We start from the raw sequence: 20,974 nt of genomic DNA, 5'->3' as shown, positions 1-20,974 counted from the left end.
AACCTTGAAGTGTAGTTCTCTATTCCGGCAAGATCCAAATAGTGGTTTCTCCTTTCAATGTTTTCATCCACACATTGCCTCAGACATTCAGTCTGTTCTGTTTCATTTTCAGCTGGGTTATGTCTATGAGAGATAAAAAGAACAGGATACATCTGGGAACCACTCTCATAACATCTATGAGCAAATAAAGCATTTTACAATCTGGATGAATATTCTTCTCCTTTTCCTTGTATCACCCTGTCTTTTTAGTTTGCTCTTAAAAGTGCAACTGATATGGTAAAAAGTGCTGAAGAAAGTCATTTTTATGACATTAAAGTCTGTGCATGCCTCTTCTGTCATAGTTGTGGCCCCCTGCCAACACTCTTTTCTGTAAGGATACACGGAGCTGTGCATGTGCAGCTCAGTGTACAGTCTCGGAATGTTCTGGGCTAGGACAAAGTAACATGCTTATGCATGCACGGGAGCTACATCTTCCAGTCCTGGCAAATGAAGAGGCCGAAGACTCTGAATCTGGAAACACTGGTGATGGAGCTGACATTACAACAGTGTAGGAGATTGCTTTGTTAGGTACCGTAAGTATGATTTATTATGCTGTGCATACTATATTGACCTTTAAAATGTACTTGTACTCATGGTTAAAGGTTGACATTTTGCAACATAAACAAATCTTTATCGAAGGCACCCCTTATACCATGGTTTCCAAAAGTAATTATGTGACACTGTTCCAAATTAAATACTCTTTGAAGCCATGGTGATTACAATAAAACTGACAGTCTCTCAGGAAACATAATAGTCATATTTGAGTTATAGCTCTGCTCCAGAACCTTCTGTTTTTAGGCTCTTATAACATAGCAGGCAGCATAGTAAACTCGTTCCTTATCAGACTTTAACTGATTAGCATTGGTCAGGCCTCTTATCTGAATGAGGCAAGAGAGGTATACCCAACTCAAAGGGATTAGAAAAAAAGCTTATGCTCCAATAAAGAGGTATGTTTCCAGGTCTAAAATGTGAGATTAGAGGCAGAACAGGGTTTGGAAACTAAAACCACAGAGAGATGATGATCTAAAATATGCTGATTACATACCTATTTATACATACTGTTATTTGTTTAAGTAGAATTTATTGTTAGGTTGCTTTTAAATAAAGCATCACTTCTAGTGGTAGACACTAGAGATGAGCGAATCGAACATGATGAAGTGGAATTCGTTTCGAAGATTAGGAAAAATTCGATTCGCGCCGAATCCGAAAATTAGCAAACTTCGGATGCACGAATCGAATTTTCCCAAAAATGGCGGCGACATGTGTGGCGACGGAGTGGGGATCTCTGGGAAGGCGCGCAGACAAGGCGCGCTGACCCATAATGCATTCATTCATGACATGTGATCGCATTAGCCAATCAGCAGCCAGCCAGCCAGCACTGTGTAATGGTGGAGCTATAAATCGCGGCCATCTTAGAATTCTCCATTAGCCTCCGGTCATTCAAGAGAGACAGACCTGTCTGTATTAGGGACAGAGTTAGGGCCACAGAGACTTTAGGGCCACAGAATCGTTACTCAGGGCCACAGAATCGTTACTCAGGGACACAGAATCGTTACTCAGGGACACAGAATCGTTACTCAGGGACACAGAATCGTTACTCAGGGACACAGAATCTTTACTCAGGGACACAGAATCGTTACTTTCTGCTTCACAACCACTATTGTACGTTCAAAGAGTTAAATCCTGTTTTATGTTTGGGGTGCTTATTGAATTAAAGAGTATGTCAGACAACACGCAGAGGAGTGGCAGAGGAGGCAATGTTTCAGGAGCGAGCAGACGTGGCAGCAGAGGAAGGGGTCGAGGCAGCACTAGTCGCAGCCAGAGGCCAGTGCTCCCGGTGTCATCCAGCGGTCGTGTCTCCACCGACAACCCTGCCGTCATCGATTGGTTGACTCGGTCGTCTTCCTCTTCCCAGGTCACCTCTGACACCTACAGCCAACGGTCGGTGGGTACGTCAGACACAACCGTTAGTTGGCATGGCCCGGGAGCAAGCCCACTGAAATCACGTGTCCTCTACCTGCCCCTGTCCTTTGGTGTTCCCTCACCAAGCGAAGTATCGCATGCTGTGGGCTCAGCCCCACTGTACAGTGAGGAAGAGCTAACAGAGGGCGGTCAGGAACGGGGGGAGACATCCGTCTCTTCAGCAGCCAGGCGAAGAAGTACTGGCGAGGAGAGTGGCTCGGTAGCCGGTCTAGAGACAGGTCTGTCTCCTGACCCACACGCAGCCGAGGGGGCTAGTAGTGACGCGGAGACCCTAATTGATGATGATGAGGCTGATCGCACTTGGCAGCCTCGTCGTCATCAGGCTATTGCTTCCGCATCATCAGGAGAAGAGGGTGCCAGCTTGCCAGCGAGCCAAACAGTCGGTGGGTTGCCCAGGAGGCAGCAGGGTCGCAGCAGTGTCAGTGGAGCCAAACGGCCACGGAGTAGAGCACCAGCTCCACTGCAGCCTACCACCACGGCCAGTAGTGGTGCCGGTGTGCACGGAGGAAGTAGCAGTCAGCCAGTGAGGAGTAGCGGGGGCAAAGTTTCCTACTCGGCGGTGTGGCAATTTTTCGTCAAGCCGCCCGAGGAAGTAAACGTAGCCGTATGTCGACTATGTGGCCAGAAAGTCAAGCGTGGCCAGGGGGCCCATGTTGGGACTACAGCGTTGCGTCAGCATATGCAGCGTCGCCATTCGGTGGCCTGGGAAAACCGTGATAAAGATACGGCGGTCCTGCCTGCCCCAGCCCCCGCTCCATCACCCGCTCCGTTACTTGCTCCGTCACCCGACGTCAATCGCCCTCCATCAGCCAGTCAAGGCTCCAACACCTCTGCTGAGGGGAGTTGTCGCTCGTTGGCATCTTCCGCTCGTTCAGATGCTCCTTCTCCTGCTACTCCTCTTCACGGATTCCGTCAGCAGTCTTTCTTGGAATCCGTTTCCAAGAGACAACAGTTTGCGAGCACGCACCCGACGGTGCAGAAGCTGAACGTCCTCCTGTCCAAGTTGCTGGTGCTGCAGTCCCTCCCTTTCCAAGTGGTGGACTCAGCACCTTTCCGAGAAATGATGGCTTGTGCCGAGCCGCGGTGGAGAGTGCCAAGCCGGCATTTCTTCGCCAAAAAGGCAGTGCCAGCCCTGCATTCACATGTAGAAGAGATGGTGGGCCAGTCTTTGAGCATGTCGGTCTCTGCCAAAGTGCACGGCAGCGCCGACGTGTGGAGCTGTAACTACGGTCAGGGACAGTACATGTCATTTACGGCCCACTGGGTGAACGTGGTGCCGGCACAGCCGCACCAGCAACTTGGACAGGTCACGCCGCTTTTGCCTCCACGTTTGCACGTCCTTGGTCCAGCAAAGATGTCCGCCTCTACCACCTCTTCTTCCGCCGTGTCCTCAGCCGCCACCCCCGTGCCAAGTCCCATTACCTGACCGGCATATCACATGTGCAGGGCGCAACGGTGTCACGCTGTGCTGCACCTGGTATGCCTTGGCGAACGTAGTCACACAGGGGAGGAACTTCTGAGTGTAATGAACAGAGAAATCGACAGATGGCTGTCTCCGCGCAAACTGAAAATCGGAACCATGTTGACCGACAACGGAAAGAACATGGTGTCTGCTCTGCGTCAAGGAAGGTTGTGCCATGCGCCATGCATAGCTCACGTGTTCAATCTGGTTGTCAAGCGGTTCCTAAAATCCACCATCCCACTGCAAGACATCCTTAAAATGTCACGTAAACTTTGCATGCATTTCAGCCATTCCTACACCGCAAAGCACACCCTCCTTGAGCTGCAGCGGCAGAACGGAATTCCACAGCATCGCCTGATCTGCGACGTTGCAACAAAGTGGAATTCAACCCTACATATGTTAGACCACCTTTACGAACAGCGAAAGGCCATCACCGATTTCCTGATGTTACAAGCGGATAAAGGTACTCCCCTGTGTAACTTAGATGTCAGCCATTGGCAGCTCATGCGTGACACCTGCCGCTTGCTCAGGCCCTTTGAGGAGGCCACGCTATTCGTGAGTCGGCAGGACTATGGGATGAACGACGTCATTCCTCTGTTGCACGTTCTGGAACAAATGCTGTTAACAATGGCTGGTCAGGGTGCGGTAGACGTGGCGCACAGATCTCAACGCCACATGACCCCTGTGGGGGCAGGACAGGAAGAAGAGGAGGAGGTAGAGGAGGACATTGGTGCTCAGGAATTATTGAGTGAAATGGGTGGTTTTTCCACTCAGCGGACAGGAGTGGAGGAGCAGGAGCATCTGGTAGAGGAGGAGGAGGAGGAGACAGAGGACCCAGACGCACCGTGGCAGTATGCTGTGGAGATGGAGGCAGGGAGTCCCTCGCAAATGGCCCATAGCATGCTTGCTTGCTTGCGTAGCGACAGCCGAATAATAACCATCAGACAGAGGGATGACTTTTGGCTGTCCACCTTGTTGGACCCTCGCTACCGTTCAAAAATGGTGGCCTTTTTCACACCTGCTGAGAGGGAGGCCAAAATAAAGTACAATAAAAACCACCTATGTAGTCAATTGGTCTCTGCCTTTCTGCGCCAACGTCCATCCTCAGACACTGTGGGCCCTGTGCGCTCGCGTTCCGCTGCCATGGCAGCAGGGGAGGGGTGGGGTGGTAGGAGCAGTGGCAGCTCCACCAGCAGCGGCTGCCTCAGTCTGCAGTCGATGATGAGTAGCTTTCTTCACCAGCGCAGTGAGGAAACTACTAACCAGCCGCAGCAGCATCAGGTGGACCTGGAGCAGGACCTCAAACAACAGGCTTAGGCCTACTTGGACAGCACCCTGCCAACCGAGGTAGACAATCCCCTTGACTACTGGGCAACGAAACTTGACCTTTGGCCCCAACTAGCTGAATTTGCCCTTGAAAGGCTGTCATGCCCGGCCAGTAGCGTGGCATCGGAGCGCGTGTTTAGTGCGGCAGGAGGTATTGTAACTCCGCGGAGAACACGACTGTCCACCCAAAGTGTGGAGAGACTGACGTTTGTGAAAATGAATCAGGCGTGGATTAGTCTGGATTTCAAACCACCAGTTCCTGACACAACTGACTAAATCCGCCATGAATCATGCCCCAAACATGTTATTATTTTTAACATAGGCCTCTGTATGGCCTTCAATTTAAGCTGCTTACGCTTCGCCACTCTGCCATGGGCCCCTGTACCGCCTCCTCTTGCTGCTGCCAGGTCCAGAGTGTGTCATGGGTCCCTGTACGGCCTCCCATTGCTGCTGACTTCATCGCCAGACTCTGCCATGTGCCACTTTCAGGTCTCCTTACACTGTTGGTGGGTTCCATTTTGTGATAGGGTGCTGTATGGCCTTCCATTGCTGCTGCCTCCACTGCCACCCTGCGCCATGTGCCTCTGTCGTCTGCTCACGCTGCTGACGGCTTCCGCTTTTTAACCGAGGCCTGTGTTTGGCTTCCGAATACTGCTGCATCCACCGCCACCCTGCGCCATGTGTCTCTGTCGTCTGCTCACGCTGCTGACGGCTTCCGCTTTTTAACCGAGGCCTGTGTTTGGCTTCCGAATACTGCTGCATCCACCGCCCGCCCACTGCTGCTGCCAGGCCCGTAATCTGTCATGGGCCCCTGTACCGCCTCCTCATGCTGCTGCCAGGTCCAGAGTGTGTCATGGGTCCCTGTACGGCCTCCCATTGCTGCTGTCTCCATCGCCACACTCTGCCATGTGCCACTTTCAGGTCTCCTCACACTGCTGGTGGGTTCCATTTTGTCATAGGGTGCTGTATGGCCTCCCATTGCTGCTGCCTCCACCGCCACACTGTGGCTCCACACTCTGGTTTTGGCCCCGTGACTGCCCAAATGAGTGAAGTGTGCGGTGATTCTAAGATCGACGGCACTCATCTGCATGTCATACTGACTGACAGTATTATTTCTCTTCCCCAGCAGACTCCAAGGGCATTTAAATTAAAGGTACAGTGTTCTGCACTAATATAAAGGCTCTCTGAAGCCTAGAAACACCCCTTTTATAAGTTAAATTCGCAGCGAATATATTCGCCTCGAATCGAATTTATTCCGCAAATTCGGCGAATCAGCCGAATCGAATTTTTGAATAATTCGCTCATCTCTAGTAGACACATTAAAAATTAGAAATTGTCTGTCTGCAAAACATTAATAAATATATCTATATCTATATATATATAATTTATTCCAACAATGCCCTTTTCAATTCACTTGGAGCTCTACTTCGAGGCCTGCATTCATTCTGTGTGTATGTTAGAATCACATTCTTGGGAAGTTAGGGTAAGGGAAAATTAGGTTCAACAGGCACAGCTGCTAATCTGGAAGAAAAAAAAAAACTTCAGGCAGGACTTTGGTGCGCTTTCAGAAAACCACCAAAACCACCCAATCTAATAGAGGTCTATGGCAATGTGCAGGTAACGCACACAAAAACTGCAAGCACATTAGTGCGAAAGCACCCATATTTAACAATTCGGAGCATAAGACACTGTGATACTCAAGTCTCCAATAACCTAACCACTGACACCATAACATGCACAGTCTAAAGCTGGCTCCATGCAGATGTAGAAAACCCTAATTATTGCAATGATATATTCCATGAAAACCTACATTTATTTTTTAACATCATCAGTGCAAATATCAGAAGCTGAACTGATATTGGCCATTCGTAATCTTTTGTGAATAAGTACATTCGCAGATTGGGAGAGAGAAGTGCAGTGCTAAAATGTATTTAAGTAAGCTGGTATGTTATGATATGGATGTAAACATAAAAAAACTACAATAATGTGGTTGCTTAAGTGTGCACACCCTCTTATAACTGGGGATGTAGCCGTGTTCAAAACTAGGCAATCACATTTAAAATCATGTTAAATACTAGTCAGTACACACCTGCCATCATTTAAAGTGCCTCTGATTAACCCCTAATAAAGTTCAGCTCTTCTAGTAGGTCTTTCCTGACATTTTCTTAGTCGCATCGTATAGCAAAAGATATTGACTGCAGAGAGCTTCAAAAGCATCAGAGGGATCTCATTGTTAAAAGATATCAGTCAGGAGAAAGGTACAAAAGAATTTCCAAGGCATTAGATATACCATAGAACACAGTGAAGACAGTCATCATCAAGTGGAGAAAATATGGTGCAACAGTGACATTACCAAGAACTGGACGTCCCTCCAAAATTGATGAAAAGACGAGAAGAAAACTGGTCTGGGAGAATGCCAAGAGGCCTACAGCAACATTAAAGGAGCTGCAGGAATATCTGGCAAGTACTGGCTGTGTGGTTCATGAGACAACAATCTCCCGTATTCTTCGTATGTCTGGGCCATGGGGTAGAGTGGCAATATGGAAGCCTTTTCTTACGAAGAAAAACATCCAAGCCCGGCTAAATTTTTCAAAAACACATCTGAAGTCTCCCAAAAGCATGCAGGAAAATGTGTTATGGTCTGATGAAACCAAGGTTGAACATTTTGGCCATAATTCCAAAAGATATGTTTGGCGCAAAAACAACACTGCACATCACCAAAACAACACCAAACCCACAGTGAAGCATGGTGGTGGCAGCATCATGCTTTGGGGCTGTTTTTCTTCAGCTGGAACGGTGGCCTTAGTCAAGGTAGAGGAAATTATGAACAGTTCCAAATACCAGTCAATATTGGCACAAAACCTTCAGGCTTCTGCTTGAAAGCTGAACATGAAGAGGAACTTCACCTTTCAGTATGACAATGACCCAAAGCATACATCCAAATCAACAAAGGATTGGCTTTACCAGAAGAAGATTAAAGTTTTGGAATGACCCAGCCAGAGCCCAGACCTAAATCCCATCGAACTCTGTGGGGTGATCTGAAGAGGGCTGTGCACAGGAGATGCCCTCGCAATCTGACAGATTTGGATTGTTTTTGCAAGGAAGAGTGGGAAAATATTGTCAAATCAAGATGTACCATGCTGATAGACTCATACCCCAAAAAGACTGAGTGCTGGAATAAAATCAAAAGGTGCTTCAACAAAGTATTAGTTTAAGGGTGTGCACACTTATGCAACCATATTATTTTAGCTTTTTATTTTTATTTCTCTCCACCTAAAAGATTTCAGTTTGTTGTTCAACTGAGTTGTACAGTTTGTAGGTTAAATTAAAGGTGGAAAAAGTTTATCTTTGTCTCATTTTTTTACATCACAGAAACCTGACATTTTAACAGGGGTGTTTTATATATAAAATTATATATTCTTAAAATTACATATACACACACACGCACATATATACATACATACATACACAGTATTTTTTTTTTACATGGAATTTATATATCCTGTATTCTACAGCATTTTGCCTGGTAAATAATGGCAGAGAAATTTAAGTCTTATAAACTTTGATAGTTCTACAAAAAAATAAAAAAAACCTCATAACAATGATTCAACGTTTTATTTCTCAGGGATTGTTTATATGTCTTCCCAGAACTGTCCCCATTGCCTTTTTTATCTAAGCATAACATTTCCACCCTTCAGACATAACACTACCTTTTATCTTTTTCTTTGTCTGTCTCTACCTTCCAATTCCTAAATTCTGTAAATCCCAGGACCATAAGCAGTCTGGCTTCTGGGGCCCTCAGAATACTTTTAATCACAAAGAAAGGACTAGTGCCAAAAGGTCTCTATGTAGATAGAACCATTACAGATACAAGAGCTACAGCCATGCTTGGAATGTGAAACAAGGCATTGGGGGGGAAATTAGATCAGCTGCTGCCAACATAAATAATCCTGCAGGGACACGGGACCCTCAGACATTTCTTGTTAATTTACCATTGCAGATTTAAAGTGGAACTTTAGTCAGAAAATTAAGTTCTGACAAATCATGTCAGGCTGGTCCCTTTGGCAGGTATAGCTATGTAAAACATTAGATATAAGAGCCTATACTGTTTAAAATCCAGTAAAGCACTGTCTCATCCCACTGTGCACATACTAGGTTGCTCTCTATTTTTTGGCACTGTACCGAAAACTTAGAGAATGATCTCCTCTAAAGATTTAGTGGTGCTCAGGGGCTCTGCACGTCAGCAAAATGGCAGCCTCCAGTAAGAAACGACAACAATACTGGAGGCAATTAAAGGCACACACTAATTTTGGTATCATAATTATGCATGTGGAATGTATGGTCTTTGCTAAAGAAAATTCTTTTATATCAAGTTGTTTTAGGTAAAGTTCCGCTTTAATAGTCTTATTTTTTTAAACACAAGATACAGTTTCTGTATATGTGGCTTACAGAATGTATAAAAAGGAAACCATACATGGGAGGATCATCTCAATAGAATTGCATACATTTAACAATGAAAACTATTTTATAAATGAGACTTAACTATGTGCATAGTTAAAACTTTTTTTTCTTGTAGCACTGGAGATGCGATAAGAAGTTAGTGGAAATCTCTTAAAATGAGGATAATTCCCCTCTTAAACAGTTATCCTTGGAAAAAGGTGACCCCAATAGAAGATTTCCCCTCACCTCTTGTTCTTGGTACAGCTAGGAAAAAAATAAAAAAACTTGACAGAAGGTCTACACTTTCCGACTCTTTCCAAAAGGAAAAAAAGGATTATGCTTAGAAATGCAATTTAAGATTATTTACCTTCCTAATCCGCGCCTTTTTTCAGAGTTCCTTAAGTCTTCATTGACTTTACTGTCACTTCTGTGTCTCCCATTTTGCACCTCTGAAAACAAACAAAACAGACAGTCACATGATTGACAAGCATGCACCTCTCTAAAGCTGGCCATACACATACTGTGAATTTCAGGTAGGCTGCTGACAAACCAACTGAAATTTGTTTTGTGGGTAGCTCAATTGGCATCCTATCACCCAACATCCTTTGACTGTTTATATCTATTATATGCAGGAAAATAAGAACATGTATAGTAGCACAGCAGTATCCATCTAATGAGGGAGATAAAGCTAACCCCAATCCATGGATATATTATATAGCCACACTGGTACAATGTTTGGCAAGCTGGGGTAAGAGGATGGTATTTTCTATTGTCTTGATAGAGTTCCTATTTTTGAACTGCTGACAACATTTGGAGACTGCTCTCCTCACCATCTTGTTCCTGACCTGGAAACGAGTGTATGACTTGGCTTTCTAGACCCCGTTGACAGTTTCCTAACATGGCCGGGAAGGAATGTAATGCAGTGTGATATGCACTGTATAACATTCAGTGACGCACAGGTGAGACATGCAGGGTTTTTTAGACCCTTTACATTAAAGAGAACCTGTCACCAAAAATTATCACGAGGACCATTTGTCCTCTATCAATTAGTTAAAAAAACATTTTTTTTATTGTAAAAAATTAGAGTTACACCCAAGCAAATGCAAATTTAAGGTTTGACATACTGGGTATCCATTTATCCGGCACAACCTCGTCTATATTTTATCAAAAAATTGGGTAATTTATTGCGTTTTTGTGCCCTAAAATTAGGGTCTGGTCATACAAGGAGTGTTGCTCCCTCTGTAAACAATATATTAGTTAATATATGAAGAAATATCCCCTGAAACGTTTATTGCACAAAAGTGGATTTAATGGCATCCACCGAAAGTAAGAGAATAGATATAAACATTCAGTCTAAATGTGAAACTAGAGCAGTCAAAAATTTATTGTAGCTTAGGTTACCTTTAATGTACTACCGGTTTTAGATCTGCTCACATATTTTTGATAATGTTCAAGTTCAGGAACTGTGAAGGATCGTCTAAAAGCAAAATGCACATAAACCTAAACTCAATTTTCACTAATTTTACCATCATGAGGTTTTCTGAAGCAAATAATTTTTCTGAATCTGTTGCAAGTTTGTACGTTTTTGTCAGATCCTGCCAATAGCAGCACTTTTTGTTGGAGGCTGGCAAAGTTAAGCCACTGCCTCACAATACTGCCAGCCTACATACCATCTCATTTTATGTTACAGGGATTATGGTGGTGGTGGGGAGGGGGTGATCTGTAGTCCAGAGGAGAAACTTGAAACTGAGCAAGGCTGGGATTTCAGTGCAGTGGAGACAATTTGTTTCCAGATTAAACCAGAAGTTTGATGTACAATGGATTTTTGGCAGATCAAAACAACTTTTTCTGTACTTGCAGCAATTTTAGAGGGATAATACTTGCGGACTGCATAAACGTGCAGTTGTAATATCAGATTTTTTCAGTGGTTGAAATCTGGATCACATCTCCAAACCCCAATTAAAGCAAGCTGCTGCATGGATGGGGAGAGGTAATCATCCTTTTAATTACATAAAAGTTGAATAATATGAAGATTTTTTTTTTATGTATTTCTAGATTTAACAATGATCAGAAAACTCACATAACTCTAATGTGCACCATTTGGGACTACTGGTAGTATTACTATTCCTTTAATGACAGATACTATTTTACATGAAGCAGAAATCATATTTGGTGTGCTCACTGCTGAAAGTGGCTGCTAATGTAAATCTAGGAACTAGTGAAGACACTTTGAAAGATGACACTTGCTTATATATTTGTAATAGAAGATATTCAAACCTCAAAGAAAACATTTCCAAAGGGGACCACCAAAGAAGACAATTTGCATTACCTGCATGGTTGAGCAGGGTGGTTCTCTTCTTCAGGGTGGCATCTGGAGCCACTGACAGCTTGACCCTCAGGGTTTTACTGGAGCTACTAGAATGATTCACGGATGCATCAAAGACTTCATATATAGTATGAAGCAAACTTGTAATGTCCTGGAGAAATTCAATATTAGGCAAATAATTAAATACTGAAAATCATTCTTGAATTCGAACTCAAAAACAAATACCTAAGTTTAAAGCCTCACAGACAGTGGTCAGCTACTGACAGTGGGAATCACAATGATAAAATGTTTCTTCAAAAGTAATCTTTAAAAGCACAAACTATTAAAGTGGTGATAAAATCTAAACATTTTTACCTCAATTCATTCCTTGCCTTAAGGTAAAAAAATGTTTAGACATCAGTATCCCCCCTCAGGCCTTCCCAACCTTTTAGTTACCCGAGCTCATTTGATCCAGCACTATGCCTGTCTGCAGCTCTTCTCTACCCTCACTTCCTGGTCTCACTGGCTTTGCTGAGCCATTGGTTCCCACTGCTGGCAATCAAAGCAAGTGACAATGGAATGGGGGACAGCGTTAAGTCCTGCTGTCTGTGTCATAAGGTGCAGACAGCAAGGCTTGGAAGCGAGCCCACACAGGTGTCCTCATAGAAAGCAACTTTTTATGGGGGAGGACTCTGTGGAAGGGGAGGAGCCAGGAGCATCAACAAGGGACCTGAAAAGAGTTTGGGCCGCCTTGTGCAATTGTATTGTAGAAAGAAGGCAAGTATAAACCTGTCTAATAAAAAAAAAAAAAAAAACATTTATAATCACTGTAATTTCAACAGATATCTGAGGCAGTAAAAAGCAGTAAAACCGTGTATATAATATTTATTACCCATCTTGGTGGCTGACATTTGTAAGAATTTTGAAAAATCTACTGTGCCGAGTAGCAAATGTTTTAATGCTCTTGAAGCAGAGTGGTAGCTGTGTCTCTGAAATCCCTAATTAAAACCTCTCAGGATACGAAGGTTGGCTATATGAAATCCAGTATTCAAGAATGCAACCAATAAACCATACAGCTCACGGACACTGGGCAGTATACAGTATATGTTACCTTCAGCTTGATACCATGCATTTATAAGTGTCAGAATTGCTCATTATTCATGCAGATAATTTCAACATAGAGAGAAAAGGGGCCAATGCTTTCACAATGTGTGTGCTACATCTAAGCAAGTTGTGAAATCTTGGTAGTTCTTGGTGGTGCAAATATACAGATAAGGATCTAGAATATATAGTTCATCTTTCTCACTGGGAGATTTGCTCGTCTATGAATATCCTAAATGAGTCTTGTAAACATATTTGTTCCACAAAAAAATGAAATTTGAACATTTTTAGAGGCTGTGTATATCCCTCTAGAGCAGCCTCTCTCAACCTTTTCAACACAGAGGAAATAACTTTTGGGCCTCGGGGAACCCCTGCTAAAAATTATTATATCTACAATTAATTAAACACAGGTGTGATGGTCAGTGGGAAGAATGCTCCTTACACTTGTGGTCATTGGGAAGAATTACATTATTACAGATAGCGAACAGGATCAATGTGCCAACAAGAAACATGCTTATTGGAAGAGAGAACAGAGTAAGCTGAGTGATGACCTTATCAGTCTGCTGCTACTCTTATTATCCAGTCAATAGCCTGGGGATAGAGATAGGGGACAAGACTGTATTCAGTCTACCACTGTAAAAAGAAAAATTTCAGAACTGAACGGAGAGAAATACAAATCCCTGGCAGGTAAAACAGCCCCTTTACATGAATTTTATACTGATTAGCCAAAACTTTATAAACATCCACTTAATACTGAGTAGGCCCCCTTTTTGCCACCAAAACAGCCCTGACCCATCGAGGCATGGATGCCACTAGACCGCTGAAGGTATACTGTGGTATCTGGCACCAAGCTGTCAGTAGCAAACCCTTTAAGTCCAGTATGTTGTGATGTGGGGCCTACATGGATCAGACTTGGATTGACATTATACAGATAAGGATCTAGAATATATAGTTCATCTTTCTCACTGGGAGATTTGCCCAACCATGAATATCATAAATGAGTCTTGTAAACATACTTGCTTCTACAGTTTTTTTTTACCACAACAAACAAAATTTTAACATTTTTAGAGGCTGTGTATATTTCTCTAGAGCAGCCTCTCTCAACCTTTAAACACAGAGGAACCCTTGAAATAATTTTCGGGTCTCAGGGGAGCCCTGCTAAAAAATTATTATATCTACAATTTATGACAGATTAGTGTGATGGTCAGTGAGAAGAATGCTCCTTACACTTGTGGTCATTGGGAAGAATTACCCCCTTACAGATAGCTAAAAGGATCAGTGATGTCAATGGGAACTCATCTGAGAGGCAGAAAATGCGCATTGCTCAAGGGACCCTTGGCAACCTCTGGAGGAACCCTAGTTGAAAAACTCTGCTCTATAGCAATGAAAAATTAAAAATAAACAAGATCTATATATAGTCTTTATCATCACAGGTGTTTTTTTTTTCCATTGTCCTACTTTACAGTATTAAATTTGCCAAAGGGTAGAACAGGAACATATCTTAGGCTGAATGTAGAATTCTACAGGCAGAGCCAGTGTGAACATTTTTCTTCGGTAGTAACCTCTATAGGACAGCATATATAGCCTTCCCAACAGGAAATCAAGAAAATTCCTCACATCCTACTGAAAAATATTGTAAGGGTCTGGGAAATCAAAGGGACACTAGGGACTCATTGCCCTGCCTTTATTAATGGTTGAATAGGGACACATTTCAGTAGAAGTGCTCAGGCACCAGTAAGGAATAGAGTGGAGCCATGGAGCCGGGGCAGCACAGTGACTAAGTGGTTAGCACTTCTGCCTGGCAGCACTAGGGTCACCGGTTTGAAGCCCAACTGTGGCACTACCTGCCTGGAGTTTGCATGTTCTTCCTGTGCCTGCATGGATTCCCTCCGGGTACCCGGTTTACGTCCACACCCCAAAGACATGCTGGTAGGTTAATTGGATCCTGTCTAAATTGGCCCTAGCATGTATGAATGTGAGTAAGGGACCTTAGATTGTAAGCTCTTTGAGGGCAGGGACTGTTGTGAATGTGCAATGTATATGTGTAAAGCGCTGTGTAAATTGACGGCGCTGTAGAAGTACTAAATAAAATAAAAATAAGTAAAATAAATGAAAAGAGCTGCCTTGGGAGCCCACGGTTTCAGGCTCTGTTTCCATCCACACTAGAAACTTACTGCCCCTGAAAAAAATTAGATTCCCACTCATTGTATTGTCTTCTCTATAACATAAAATCAATTATAAACTCAGCAGGAAGACTGAGCCCCCTTATAACTGCAATAGGGAGTGAAACAAACTGTAAATTGATTTGATTTTCTATCATCTTCAAAAAAACTATGATGGCAGTTAAGGGTAGACGAACCTTGTAAAAGTAAAAAGCCAAGAAAAACACTGCAATGATTGAAAGAGTTAATGGAAGAGAGCAGCAAAATGAGTGATCTTGTTCTTTTATAGCTCAAACACGTTCATAACATTTTACGGATCACAAAACATTAGTTCAATTATCAGAGCCCGATTAGCCGTTTTTCCTTACAAAGATAATTACAGGGCAGCCTGTCAATTGTAGAAAAAGACCTCAAGAGCAAAATAAATTGGACTGTCAATTGAGGAAAGTACTCTATTAGCTAATTCTTTTCAACAGGAGTATTAAAGCTATGCCGTTATCTTAACACGCTCACAAAGACAGCACTGAAAGGCTCATCAAAGCCATTAGAAGCGGGGTGTTTTCTACACTCACTTGGCAAGAGAGTCACGGAACGTGTCATCCTGGTAATGAGACAGTTCATATGCAGAAGATTGGCAAAGAGAATAATGTACTGATCAGAAGTACAAACATTAAAAGCTCCTGCTTTAAGGTCAGCTCTAAGACAAGAATGGAATCTTGCTAGTGAAAAGGTATTCAGTATTGCTAGGATTTATTTTTTCAATTAAAACTTTCAAATATTCAAATATCCATACTATTATACATACATACATAATATTTCCATACTAATAGCATAACTAATGACTTTTGCACGTATACATACAGAAATAGCATACTTTTAAAAATCAACCTACAACTAGGAGACATATTAATAGGAATGATCCGCATTAGGCTCCTATTCATTCATCCTCTTCCCTTACAACTGCAGATGAACAAACTTTTAAAAGCTCTGTCTACCCACAATTTAAAGATATTCAAACTTGACTCAGAAAATCCAGGTCAAATATTTGTCTAATTTACCCAGCTTTTTTACATGCAAATACAATAAAGTTTTTTTTGCCACTGGTCTGTGGACCACTGACAGTCTACTGAGCACGTAAAGTGTTACTAAACCCAGGACCCTGCATGCACTATATCTGGTATCCCACAGTACAGAGAACATGGAAGTGCAATTATTTTAGTAAATATAAAATGCTAAACACCTTTTCTCATCAGCAGTTAGAGCAGTCTTGTGAAGTCTATCAGTGTTCAGAAGAGTACTGGTTAAAGCTTGTAGGAGGAGTTTTCTTTCTGCTCTAGGAGGGTGCAAAACCCCTGACCTCTGTCTGGATAGTGCTGATTGGCCCTGTGCTGATCACATGCACTCTCCCAAAGAAAAAAAAAAACTCTCTCTAGCAATACACACTAAATTGAGCATGTGCAGAATGGCTACGGTTCAGTCTTATCAGTAGATAAGATCTGGATATTTGAACAAGAGGAGGAGCAGAGAAGTCAGGATCAAATGGCCTATTTACAAAATGCAGAGGAATAACCCCTTAGGTTCCACAGTGAGTATAACAAGCATGCTTTACTGCATATACAGACTGGTTTTAATGTTGTGGGTTTAGTAACACTTTAAAGTGTTCCTAAACCCAGGACCCTGCATTCACTATATCTGGTCTCCCACAGTACATGGAAACCCAATTATTTTAGTAAATAGTGGGTTTAGTAACACTTTAAAATATGTCCATTATGACTCAGCTGAGCACATGTCAAAAGGATTTCCAGCTGTAAAAACCGGTTACCACAAATCGTGACTTATGCAGGCCATAGATGGTTCGTTTATCAGCCAATTTTTCGTCCGAAAAACAAAACATTGTTTGTTCTGTAAACTGATGTTGCCACCCATGATTGCGAAAATCAGCCGTTTTTAACGAATTTTCCAGCATGGCCGATAAACGAATTGAGGAGGAACCGTGAAAATCGGCCAATGCCATTGCCCCACTAACAGTGTGAAAATTGGCCGATTATTCTTTCGGACGAACAATCGGCCAATAAACAAACCGTATATGGCCTGCATAAGGATTAGGACTAGTCTATTATAAAATGTTCTATAACCAAGGTACCCTTATTACTTGAAAACTACTGTTTAAAAGAACAAGAACAACTATTGAAGATGACAGAGTGATAGAATGATCTTTATTAAAAACTCAGTTTATCTGACAGGTGCAGCACTGTCTTCTCGCCAGACTTCTAAACAATGAAGCATGTCAGAACTATTTTGATTTTCAGTATATTATATTTTTAAATCTGAACCCTGGGCACCAAGAAAAGATCTAAATTAATGCAGCTGGCTAAAATTAATACATTATGTTTTGTTTTTTAAATATGGCAACTTTAAGTAACTGAATTTGATTTGGAATCAGCCACTTGCAATCCACTATAGAGCAGCAGTCAGATTCAGTCAGTCTGGTGTACTGCATGCAAATATGTCAATAAGAAACATGCTAATTGGAGGAGAGAACAGAGTAAGCAGAGTGATAACCTTATCAGTCTGCTGCTCCTCTTATTATCCAGTGCCAAAAAAACATTTATAATTTTCATTCTACTTCACAATTATGTGCCACTTTGTGTTGGTCTATTACATAGGATACCAATAAAATAAATTTACGGTTTTGGTTGTAATATGACAAAATGTGGAAAATTTCAAGGGGTATGAATACTTTTTCAAGGCACTGTATGTGTAAATAACTGCTTGTATAGTATTAATCTTTACCATATTTCAAAATACTTTGATTCATCTTCCCTAGTTACTTTTACTGCCCTCTGGGACATCAAAAATTGTCCTGTAATTGCAAGCTTTGTACAAAATTGTGGGCATCCCTTAATTTTATAATCCATTTATTGGCAGCCTTACCCAAGGTGAAGACATTATAATTCCTACAGCCTTTGCATAAACTCCAGAGCAAATTCTCCATACACTTCAGTGACCACTTCAACAGATTAGAGACAGGAAAATGGTAGAAAGGTAAGCTGCCTACAAGCAATACGGCTAACGTTATGGCTAGCTGGGCATGTATGACCACCAAACCAACTTACTAACAGAATAACTTTGTTCAAACACACATTGCCCTTGGCAAACTTGCTTGTATGTACCTACTAAGCACTGTAACAGACTTGAGTAAAACAAGAGATCAGTTTGGAAAATCTTTTCTACCCACACCAAACCCAGGAAATTATTATTATTATTATTATATTACACAGGATTTATATGGCGCCAACAGCTGTGCAGCGCTTTACAAAATGAAAGTAGACATTACAGTTGCAATACAATTTGGTACAATAGGAAACAGAGGGCCCTGCTTGTTAGAGCTTACAATCTAATTAGACTTGATCAGGGCCTTGGAGGTACCTATAAACGTATGAACATTCCCTGATCTGGGTGTAGACTGCTGGACTAGGTGAACATTTTCAAATGTCTGTAGGCACCCTAACTGAGCTGCTATTGCAGTGTAGTGTAGGATAGCAACCTGAGAAAGTACACTTGGCATATTGCCTTAAAATTTTTGCAACTTCTCAAAACTAAAGGAACAAAAACCTTACCTCTCGTGTAACTCTTCCACTGTTGTCAAAATCATATAAGGTGAAGGTCCATTCTTGTCGGTTGTCCTCTTCCACAGAAACATCACATTGAAGTTCCTAAACACGTCAGGTAAAAAAAGTTTAATGCACTTATGATATAGGTGGCAACTGCTACGTCATTGACAAGGGCAAACTTCTGCTCGGATCGCCTAGGCATTCTATGCTATCCTATACTCATACAGGATGGCATAGTGTGCTTTTTAGTAAAAGTTAACTTTAAGTGCCTTGTATATGTCGAGAAGTTGTGTTTTAAGCTGAGAAGCTTTTCAAAAAACATTAAGTATAAATCACAGAAACCTCTTTTCCTACAAGCATTTCTACCTTTAAGACAACACCTTGTAACCAATGACCGGTTAACTCCTTCCTTATATTGTTCTCAGTCATACACTGCAAGTAAAAAGCTGCTTAAAATACATCAAGTTGAACCAGCAAAGCAAACTGCTGAAAATAGCCCAGGTTGTGTGCAGCCCAGTTACCTGCGAGATTTGCTGACTGAAATCCATTCCCTCTGGCAGTTCTAAAGAGTCTGTGTCCCCTACTGAGTTCAAAGCCTCCTGACTGTAATAAGCCAGCCTGAGATATTGCAAACGGTACCAGTCTCACATTACATGGTACTCGCTACTAGGCTAATTTTCTAGGAGAAGCTAAAACAGGAGCAAAAGAAGGAGGTCTGGATCAGAGATAAAAAGTATCTTAAAGAAGCAAGGGAACACCACAAGTAATAACACAACGTATGTGCTACAATCAAAGGTAACTTCTGTAGCAGTAACATCGCTATATATTCATATCCTTCTCTACAAATGCATGCATTTCTGAGTCCAAGGCACTGTGCAAAGGAAATGACAACAGGTCCCATACAAGGAAGGTACAGAGTTTTTTTAAAATGTAAAAGATCAGCATCATAAAAATAATATCAGCTGATGTTAATGTTTTTAAAACTTTGTTTCTGTGTATGTATAATTTGTAATTAAACATATAAATGTATGGGGGAAGCTATATTTGTCTATTAAATATGCAGATAATGCTTCTTGCTTTGCAGTTATAGCTGGCTAATCAAAAACAATATACTCCCTGTGTGGCTGGTATGTTATCTCAATAAATACAGAGTAATTGGAAATTTGTAAACATGGAAGTCATATAAAATTCTGCAGTGACTAAGTATTTAGCACTTCCGCCTAGCAGCACTAGGGTCATCCGTTCGAATCCCAACTATGGTAGTACCTGCACAAAGTTTGTATGTGCAGGTACTGGACAACTGGCTCCTGTCTAAATTGGCCTTAGTGTGTGTATGTGAGTTAGAGACCTAGATTGTAAGCTCCTTGAGGGTTAGGGACTGATGTGAATGTCTAATATATATATATATACATAGATACATATATACACACACACACACACACACACACAAAATATATATATATATATATATATATATATATATATATATATATATATATATATATGTGTGTGTATGTAAAGCGCTGCATACATGACAGTGCTATATAAGTACCTCTAATAAATAAATAACTGCAATAATATCCATTATTTCATTTGGGATAGAGCAAGGGAAGAAAATCCCTGCAAATGAAGGGAATTCTTTGAGGACCCCAGGGCACCAGACCTAGGGTCCCCATTGGAATATTTCCCCACTATTACTTTTCTGTGGACAACCCAAAATTTATGTTTTTCTTTTACTTTCACTAACAATGATCATGGTATACAGGACAAACAGAGAGGGTGAAGCTCCTTAACAGGGGTACAGACAGCAATAAAAACAGACAGGGGTCTATTCCCTCTCCCCAGTATCCAAGAAAAAACATTTGTCTTTAGTTATGTTTAAAGCCCATTGTTTCTGTCACCGCATATATGTTACATGATCAGCAAGAGGTTAAGCTGCTCAATTCTGCTGTCTGAATGGGCCCAGAGCCCATATATACTACGTGCAGCATTTTCGGCACCTATATGAATTGGCCCTAACATACATTAGAGACACATAAGTGCACAAGTGAGCTCCCTAACTAACCATGGCCATAAAGTCCTATCCACATTAATTAACTAAAACTGAACAAAACCTCAAAGAAATAAAAGGAAACAAAGAAGAAAAACACACCTCAAATTTCAGCTGTTTCTTTGCACACCCATCTGTATCCTTTTCTCCGTTTTTTTTCTCTTCACAGGTGAAAAGTCCCTCACTCTTCTCAGCAGGGAGAGCCACTAGAACATAGAAAAATCAAGTAAATCATAATTCATAGACACCATCCAGTACCCTGATCTTTATTACATCTTCCTAGAACATCACAGTCATAGTTTTAATGTATTTTCCTTTTGTTAGTTGTGGTTGTTATTTTGAAATAAAGAAAATTTGTCAGGAAACAAAACACCTGTGTTCTTAGGTTCCGATGTAAGCATCCATGCTCTGACTGGTATTCTGCACACTAGTCCTGGGGCAGTGAAGCCAAACCTATTCATTTAAAGCCTATCTCAAGGTTTTGTGTTACTT

The 20,974-nt window shown here is 41.9% G+C and overlaps 1 protein-coding gene across 1 annotated transcript in view; it reads right to left on the bottom strand.

The window, feature by feature from the left end:
• Positions 1-20,974, bottom strand: part of NKD1 (NKD inhibitor of Wnt signaling pathway 1) — a 139,070-nt gene that overhangs the window by 15,806 nt on the left and 102,290 nt on the right. Inside the window, exons 5-9 of the mRNA XM_089689487.1 lie at positions 20,585-20,688; positions 18,439-18,534; positions 11,580-11,727; positions 9,618-9,699; positions 1-123 (exon numbers count right to left, since the gene is read on the bottom strand). The exon at positions 1-123 is cut by the window's left edge and continues 8 nt beyond it. Coding sequence (XP_089545613.1) covers positions 1-123; positions 9,618-9,699; positions 11,580-11,727; positions 18,439-18,534; positions 20,585-20,688 — 553 coding nt within the window. The remainder of the gene's footprint in view (positions 124-9,617; positions 9,700-11,579; positions 11,728-18,438; positions 18,535-20,584; positions 20,689-20,974) is intronic.

The sequence above is a fragment of the Staurois parvus genome, unplaced genomic scaffold (assembly GCF_062004578.1).
Source record: "Staurois parvus isolate SC_StPar_1 unplaced genomic scaffold, SC_StPar_1.0 ptg000476l, whole genome shotgun sequence".
NCBI classification, from domain to species: domain Eukaryota; kingdom Metazoa; phylum Chordata; class Amphibia; order Anura; family Ranidae; genus Staurois; species Staurois parvus.
The sequence above is the reverse complement of the archived record's forward strand: the minus strand, read 5'-3'. Positions and strand labels throughout refer to the sequence as shown.